This window comes from Bombina bombina, chromosome 6 (assembly GCF_027579735.1).
Source record: "Bombina bombina isolate aBomBom1 chromosome 6, aBomBom1.pri, whole genome shotgun sequence".
Taxonomy (NCBI): domain Eukaryota; kingdom Metazoa; phylum Chordata; class Amphibia; order Anura; family Bombinatoridae; genus Bombina; species Bombina bombina.
The window spans coordinates 1,038,859,105-1,038,868,418 of NC_069504.1; the positions used below are offsets into that span (position 1 = coordinate 1,038,859,105).

Sequence of the window (9,314 nt, forward strand, 5' to 3'; positions counted from 1 at the left end):
GACGGCTTGGAGATTGAACGATTGATTTATCAAAGCGTGGGTTTTCAGATTCTGTAATAGATACTCTGATTCAGGCTAGAAAGCCTGTAACTAGAAAAATTTACCATAAAATATGGAAAAAATATATCTGTTGGTGTGAATCTAAAGGATTCCCATGGAACAAGATAAAAATTCCTAAGATTCTATCCTTTCTACAAGAAGGTTTGGAGAAAGGATTATCTGCAAGTTCTCTGAAGGGACAGATCTCTGCTTTATCTGTTTTACTTCACAAAAGACTGGCAGCTGTGCCAGAAGTTCAAGCATTTGTTCAGGCTTTGGTTAGGATCAAGCCTGTTTACAGACCTTTGACTCCTCCCTGGAGTCTAAATCTAGTTCTTTCAGTTCTTCAAGGGGTTCCGTTTGAACCCTTACATTCCGTAGATATTAAGTTATTATCTTGGAAAGTTTTGTTTTTGGTTGCAATTTCTTCTGCTAGAAGAGTTTCAGAGTTATCTGCTCTGCAGTGTTCTCCGCCCTATCTGGTGTTCCATGCAGATAAGGTGGTTTTGCGTACTAAGCCTGGTTTTCTTCCGAAAGTTGTTTCCAACAAAAATATTAACCAGGAGATAGTTGTACCTTCTTTGTGTCCGAATCCAGTTTCAAAGAAGGAACGTTTGTTACACAATTTGGACGTAGTCCGTGCTCTAAAATTCTATTTAGAGGCTACTAAAGATTTCAGACAAACATCTTCCTTGTTTGTTGTTTATTCTGGTAAAAGGAGAGGTCAAAAAGCGACTTCTACCTCTCTTTCCTTTTGGCTTAAAAGCATTATCCGATTGGCTTATGAGACTGCCGGCAGCCTCCTGAAAGAATCACAGCTCACTCCACTAGGGCTGTGGCTTCCACATGGGCCTTCAAGAACGAGGCTTCTGTTGACCAGATATGTAAGGCAGCGACTTGGTCTTCACTGCACACTTTTGCCAAATTTGATACTTTTGCTTCTTCGGAGGCTATTTTTGGGAGAAAGGTTTTGCAAGCTGTGGTGCCTTCCATTTAGGTGACCTGATTTGCTCCCTCCCTTCATCCGTGTCCTAAAGCTTTGGTATTGGTTCCCACAAGTAAGGATGAAGCCGTGGACCGGACACACCAATGTTGGAGAAAACAGAATTTATGCTTACCTGATAAATTACTTTCTCCAACGGTGTGTCCGGTCCACGGCCCGCCCTGGTTTTTTAATCAGGTCTGATGAATTATTTTCTCTAACTACAGTCACCACGGTATCATATGGTTTCTCCTATATATATTTCCTCCTGTCCGTCGGTCGAATGACTGGGGTGGGCGGAGCCTAGGAGGGATCATGTGACCAGCTTTGCTGGGACTCTTTGCCATTTCCTGTTGGGGAAGAGAATATCCCACAAGTAAGGATGAAGCCGTGGACCGGACACACCGTTGGAGAAAGTAATTTATCAGGTAAGCATAAATTCTGTTTTTATAGGTTTACTGGCCCTTTAACTGAATTTTAACTCTAAGAAATACAATTTAAGTTTTTAAGTTTCTATTCCCCTAGGGACTGGAATGCAACATCTGTAACCTTTATATACAAGACAAACATTTTCAGTTACCATGTCCCTTTAAATAGCTACTACAGTGTTGGCATACTGGTTGATCAGTGCATTCACTGGTTACGTGGTAGGTCTGAGCAGAATGTAAAAATAGATCTCCTATCCCTAGATCTGGGATTAAACAAAAAAACTCATGTATCCTCTTCAACATTAAAACTCTGTCAAGTAGACATTTATAATTATTTTAACATTAAGCCAATTACGTGATTGGAGAACAATTCAAACCTTTAGCTCACAGAAAAATGTACTTTTAAAGTTGGCGGCGGAGTGAGGGGTATTTGAATTTCATATCTATATTAAAAAGTAAGTTATAGTCCATCTTAACTTCATTACAACTGACAAATTAAAACTCCATCTTAAATATCACTAACATTCCGTATCTGATTTTAAAAAGGGGAGAGTTCACCATCCCTTTAAAAATATATTTAAAATAAAAATAACATCCTCTTTTTTGCTATTTATATTAAAGACAAACATACTTTTATTGTGTGTTTATTCTCTGCAAATAACTTAAATACAAAATCAAAGTTATGCTTCTGTGTCGTTCCAGATGAGGATAGAGCTGGTGAGCCAATGAGAAGCAGACATTCATGAATATTCTCTAGTCACTAGCCATAAAAAAAAGAATTTGTTCAATAGAAAGCTCTAGCTAAATTGTGCAGTTTATGTTTACACTAGAATTGTGCAGTAAAGAATGAATTATATGCTATGCTTACCTTCCAACAATTGCAAGATGCCTTTGAGGACTGGGGGCCTACGCTGTGTGAAAGTCATTGTAGTTCTGTGGGTAGATCCATGACTGACCATTAGAGGCAGAGACTGAGGGGCATATGTATCAAGCTCCGTATGGAGCTTGATGCCCCGTGTTTCTGGCGAGCCTGCAGGTTCGCCAGAAACAGCCGTTATGAAGCAGCGGTCACAAAGACCGCTGCTCCATAACCTGTCCGCCTGCTCTGAGCAGGCGGACAGACATCGCCGGAAATCAAACCCGATCGAGTACGATCGGGTTGATTGACACCCCCCTGCTGGCCGCGAGTCTGCAGGGGGCGGCGTTGCACCAGCAGCTCTTGTGAGCTGCTGGTGCAATGCTGAATACGGCGAGCGTATTGCTCGCCGTATTCAGCGAAGTCTGGCAGACCTGATCCGCACTGTCGGATCAGGTCCGCCAGACTTTAATAAATATGCCCCTGAGAATCATGGTTTTTCAGTGAATGGGGTTGGGGACTGTGGGCAGAGTTAGACAGGCCATGAGCAGTGTTGGGATGATCAGTTACAGGGGCTAAATGGGGACATTTAGAGAAAATTGAATGATGCATGAGAGACAGCAGGGCAAGGTTAGTAAACCATGAGATATACAGGATGTTGTGGGCTTTGGGTATGAAGCTCATTTGTAATCAAAGTGAACAAATAGCTAAATCATAAGAAAACACTAGTATATTGTAAAGGTTAGTAACCCTAACATTAAATGTTTCAAAAACACACCAATGATAGAATACAAACGTGCTTCCTCCTTAAGGGATAAACTCATTAGGGCTGATATAGGCTCTAGTAAGAGTAATAATGTTGGGTTTATCACTTGTCAAAACAATGGTTGCTTCCCCTGTTTGGGATGCATAAATTGCAGTAGTGTAATCAAGGAAAAATATTTTTTTCATCCCATGTCTATCATAAAATATAGCATTAATTGATATTTTACTTGCAATACAGATTATGCAATTTATCTAATTAAATGTCCATGTGTCAAAATTTACATAGGAGAGATGACATGTAGGGTGTGGGACCGTATAATAAGAGCATAAGGCTAATATTAGAGCTAAGAGAGAGGAAGCTCCAGTAGCACATCATTTTGTGTTGGTAGGACATTGTGTATCCCAATCACGCTTCCAAATTATTGAACAAATTAAACCTCATAGACGGGTGGGTGACAGGGAACAGTTGTTAATGAGAAGGGAAACCTTTTGGATTTTTCAGTTAAATACCAATGGCATGAACAGGAAATAGATTGGTAACCATTTTATTGAAGAGATACTGTGTCTTTTTTAGAATTAACCTATATAGTATGTGAACACTATTTTTTTATGTGATATTAAAGGGATACTAAAAACAATTTTTTTCTTTCATGATTCAGATAGAGCATACCATTTTAAGCAACTTTCTAATTTACTCCTATTTTCAATTTTTCTTCGTTCTCTTGGTATCTTTATTTGAAAAGCAGGAATGTAAGCTTAGGAGCCGGCCCATTTTTGGTTCAGCACCTGAGTAGCGCTTACTGATTGGTGGCTAAATTTGGATTTAGTATCCCTTTAAGATTTAAACCCAAAACAGGGTTAACTATTTGCAGCCTCTTTTTAATTTTGTAAAGGGTTTAAATTGGGACATTTGTGTTAAATCCCCGAAACGTCATTGTTTGTATTTTTGTACATGGAAGAATAAAGCAAGGAGCAAAGTACCTGGTGTTGCTGACAGCTTCATACTTACACATATATATTTGCATCTTGCCTATTGTTATCTTTACATACCTGGAAATTCTTCAATGTGTTTCTTCTTTATCTTTTGTGCTTCTTCATAATATGGTTTCTTCTGCTCCTCATTCAGCTTACTCCATTCCAGCCCTAACTGCACACTGATCTCAGAATTGTTGGCGGTCGGATTAGCTTTAGCTAGTGTTGGGCGATGAATCTTTGCCCATACCATAAAAGCATTCATAGGACGCTTTATATGACCATCTCTGTCCTTACCAAAAAGTTTATCAGGCATGCCTACAAAAGATGAATAACCCCAAAAGATGCCATTATATTAAGCACCATTTATACCCATAATAATATTATGTATAGAGGCAAGCTGCTTTTTGGTCAATTCTCATTTATTTATAACAGTTCCATAAAGAATATTTTTATAGTTGTTTGAGGCTATTCAGATAGCAAAAATAAATAAGATATTAAAAGAACATGAAACCTGATATTTACCGTTCATTATTCTGATAGAGAATACAATTTTAAACAACTTTCTAATTTACTTCTATTATCAATTGTTCTTTTGTTATCCTTTGTTGAAGGAGCAGCAATGCACTACTGAGAGCCAGCTGAACAGATCAAGTAAGCCAATGTCAAGAGGCATATATGTGCAGCTGCCAATTAGCAGCTGGTTCCCAGTAGTGCTTTATTGCTCCTGAGCCTACCTAGGTATTCGTTTCAACAAACAATAGCAAGAGAATAAGCAAATTAGATAATACAAGTGAGAAAGCTAATTAAAATGGCATGCTTTTTTTGAATCATGAAAGCAAAAAATCTGGTTTGATTTCCCTTTTACAACAGAAACTCACTACCCAGAACACAAAAAATGCATAAAAATGTACTTTAAGTATCATAAATGTATGTTTAGATTCTATAAAACAGTTCCTGTAGTAATCCTCCTCTTCCCACCTAATAAGTGTGTGAAATATGATTAGAAATACAGGTGTAGGCTCTGGTGGTGAGTCATGCATCTTTCTAGCTCGAATAATGATATTTTACAACCCACTTGGGAAGTTTTATACATTAGTATGGCTAATTACCACACAGTGGTCACACGCAGTGGTGGGATTCAGAAATTGTAGCAACAACTTCTCAAACTTCTTTATAATACAAAAAGTTAGGAAATTTGTGCTATGATGTTAGAACCTTTACACTTTCAGCCTCACTGGTTTAACTCCTTAAAAACAATTGTCTATAATAAATTACAAGACTGTAGCGAGCCTTGACTGAAATAAGTCTAAAGGAGCAATTTCTCATACATTGTATACTCTGCAGCAAAAAAGCACTCACTCCAGAGGGGATTGTTAATTAACACAATACCTGTACTTGGAAGGAAAAGTGTGAGCTATTGTATATCTAATTTGCATATCTTACCCAGAGTTCCCTGGTGCATTGGGATCAATGTATACAGAGTACTTCTGGGAATAAGCAAGCAGGAAAACTTGCCTAGATTTGCTTATTTTCTATACAATAATTATATGGCTCTTTTCCTGTATATGCTTTTTCTGGCTCTTTAGCTTTTTCTCTATATATTTTCCCATTGCAGTCCTATCATGCCTGCTTAGAATGAATTTAGAATGCAGGCTTGCACATGTGACACATTACCATGCTGCTGTGTGTCATTTAGCTTTGCTGTTTCAGCAGAAAGCACTAATGCACTGCTTATTTCTTTCTCTCCTAATAGTGTGTATAAGTTGCTGAACAATCTAATTTGTTTGAGTGCTTTGGAGAGGGTATTTGTTCCTAGGCATGAAGAATTTTTTGTTATTATTATTATTCTTTATTTATAAAGCGCCAACAGATTCCGCAGCGCTGTCCATGGGTAACAAAGATAAAAGGACAGTATAATATGAGACACCAGACAAAATTTAACAAATACAGGGGGAATTGTATATAAGCAAGTAGAGTCTCTGACCCTAATTTCATCAAAGTGTTTAATGCTTTCTCAGCTATAATTCATTCACTTTTTGCTGCTTCTTTAAAGGGACACTCAATCAAAATTAAACTGTCATGATTCAGATTCAGATAGAGCATGCAATTTTAAACAACTTTCCAAGTTACTTCCATTAAAATGTGCACAGTCTTTTTATATTTGCACTTTTTGAGTCACCAGCTCCTACTGAGCATGTGCAAGAATTCACAGAATATACGAATATGCATTTGTGATAGGCTGATGACTGTCACATGATACAGGAGGAGTGGCAATAGACATTAACTAAAGTTTATCAGAAAAAAAATCTACTACTCATTTGAAGTTTAGACTAAGTGCTATTGCATTGTCTTTTTATCATGCATTTGTTGATTAAGCAAATCTACTGTATTTACTGGTCCTTTAAATAAGATATTACCTAAAATGCTGGCAATTATTTGCTGGGTATAGGTCTCCTGCTCTTAATTTAGGCTACCCTCATAGAAAATGTTATTTTAAAGTAACTTTTCTAGCTATGCGTAGTATACATTAGCAATTAAGCACCTCAGGATAAGGTATAGATTGTAAGAGGGGTATTTAGTGATGTCCAGAATACGAGTTAAAAGTCAGCACAATCTTTTCAATAGTTTGACATATAATAAACATCAATGTTTCAGCCTCAATGTGCATTACTGTCACTGAATAAATATACAGTGAATGTTTAAATAGTTTAGTAGTTTCTAATTAATATAAATCTTTTAAACCTCATGTTTTAGACATTACAAAGTGTAGGATAAACTATCTGGCAAAAGGTTATATGAAACGCTGGGATTTACCATCGCTAAAAATAAACTCAAGTTTCTGTCATAGATTACTAAAAAACGGGTGCTAAACTCACCCCATCTGTGCAGAAGTATATCGCTAAATTCAGCGCCTCTGGCTGCCCACGGCACAGCGATCCTGTTTCCACCTCTAGCCATGCTAGGATGTCAGTTGACACGCACGGCTATAGGTTTAGAGGTGGAACCGTCAACTCATTGAAGAAGTGAGCTGTGCAGTGGGCGGCCGGAGGCGCTGATTTTAGTGATGGTAAATCCTAGTGTTTGTTACTATCACTTTAACCACTTGCTAAATTTCAACTGAAATACTGGATCACTTGCAGGCAAAATGTAACTGACATAACTCAGGGATGTTTTTTTCACTAATAATCCTTTTTAGGATGATAGTGTCTGATTCATGTCGCTGTTCCTTGTCTGTGCCACTACATTCTTTTTTTTTTTTTTATTAGCTTTATTGCCACTACATTCTTTTTAATTTAGTAAAGTTTATTTTTCTACAAATGCTGACCGCTTCCTTTTTTCACTGTATAATATTGTTTCACTGCAGCCCTTGATTAAAGGATTTTTCTTTGCATAAATGTTTTGTAGATGAGCCATTTATATCGGCCATCTTAGAGTGTCTTTGTAAAAATGTATAGTTTTGCTTATTTTTTAATAACATTGTGCTGATATTCAGACTCCTAACCAAGCCCCAAAGTATCAGAAGTAGACTCAAGTCTACAGACTCCTGCTTGCTCCTGGGTAATGGATCTTTTCATATGCTCTTTCTGCTTTCCAGGCCTGTTCAGTGGGTTTCCCAGCCTAACTTCATCAACAGTGCTAAACTGGGAGCTTCTAAGTAAGTTTTTAAAAGGTTTCATACAGGATTTTTAAATCAGTATCTGTGCATATTCTTCTTTATAGTAGTGTCTATTACATCCAGTTATATGAAAATTAGTGTACACTGTCCCTTGTTTTTTGTAGATGATCCATTTATATAGGCCATCTGGAAGTGTACAATGTATAGATTTGCTTTTTTTTTTTTTTTTAATAACATTGTGCTGATTTTCATACTCCTAAAAAAAGCCCCAAAATATCAGATGCAGACCTAAGTTTACTCCTGCTGCTCTTGTTTGTGTAATCACTTTTTTCATATGCAGGGGAGGGGGGGGGGGGTTCTGCACCTCCAGCATTCACAGCCCCTTTCACTGAGTGTCCCAGCCTAACCTAATCAACAGTGCTAAATTTGGAGCTTCTAAGTACGTCTTTAAAAGGTTTCATACTGGATTTTACATCAGTATCTGTGCATAGTGTTCTTTATAGTAGTGTATATTACATGCTGTTATTATATGAAAATTGGTGTACACTGTCCCTTTAAAAAAAACGACACAACACTTTCTTAGAAAAGGTAAATGTATTTTTAGAGGGGCATTTCTCTAGGCTGCGTTTAACCCCTTAATGACAACTGACGTACCAGGTACGTCATGCATTAACAAGCAGTTAATGACAATGGACGTACCTGGTACGTCAGTTGTCTAACAGAGTGCTGGAAGTGATCACAATCGCTTCCAGCAGCTCTGAGGGTATTGCAGTGATGCCTCAATATGGAGGCATCCTGCAATACCCCTTTACAAGCCTCCGATGCAGAGAGAGACACTCTGTGGCCCTCTCTGCACCGGTAGTGATGGTGCCGTTGTCCGGGTGGGAGGGAGCGTGCGTCTCGTGCACGCGCGTGCACGTGAACATAGTGTGCGTGCGCGGTGCGTGTGCATGAGGCGCGCGTGCACGGTGCGCGTGCATGTGCGCGTGCACGCTCGCGCATTAGCCACACTGACACCAATGAGGGCAAAAAGCCAGGAAAAGGTAAAAAAAAAAATTCAAATATAAATGGATCAGGGAGGGGGGTGGGGTTATTGTGGGGGTATTGTGGAGGGGCTGCTACACTACAGAAAGAGTTAATTGAAAAATAAAATAAAAATACTTTGTTTTTTGGGGCCAAAGTGGGTACTGGCAGACAGCTGCCAGTACCCAAGATGGCGGTAATTAGGTAGGGGAGAGGGTTAGAGAGCTGGAGGGGGGATCAGGGAGGTTGGGGCTAAGGCAGGGGTCCATCCCAGCGAAAATATTTTATTATTTTTATTTAAAAAAAATTCAAAAAAACTCTTATTTAGTACTGCCAGACTTTCTGCCAGTACTTAAGATGGCGGTAACAATTGTGGGGTGGGGGAGGGAAGAGAGCTGTTTGGGAGGGATCAGGGGGTGGGATGTGTAAGGTGGGAGGCTGATCTCTAAAATTAACCCTGCAAGCTCCCTAAAAGCTACCTAATTTAACCCCTTCACTGCTGGGCATAATTCACGTGTGGTGCGCAGCAGCATTTAGCGGCCTACTAATTACCAAAAAGCAACGCCAAAGCCATATAAGTCTGCTATTTCTGAACAAAGGGGATCCCAGAGAAGCTTTTACAACAATTTC

At 38.7% G+C, this 9,314-nt stretch overlaps 1 protein-coding gene across 1 annotated transcript in view; it reads right to left on the reverse strand.

Moving 5' to 3' along the window:
* Positions 1-4,358, reverse strand: part of SOX30 (SRY-box transcription factor 30) — a 95,253-nt gene extending 90,895 nt beyond the window's left edge. Inside the window, exon 1 of the mRNA XM_053719667.1 lies at positions 4,121-4,358. Coding sequence (XP_053575642.1) covers positions 4,121-4,358 — 238 coding nt within the window. The remainder of the gene's footprint in view (positions 1-4,120) is intronic.
* Between the last annotated feature and the right edge of the window lie 4,956 nt (positions 4,359-9,314).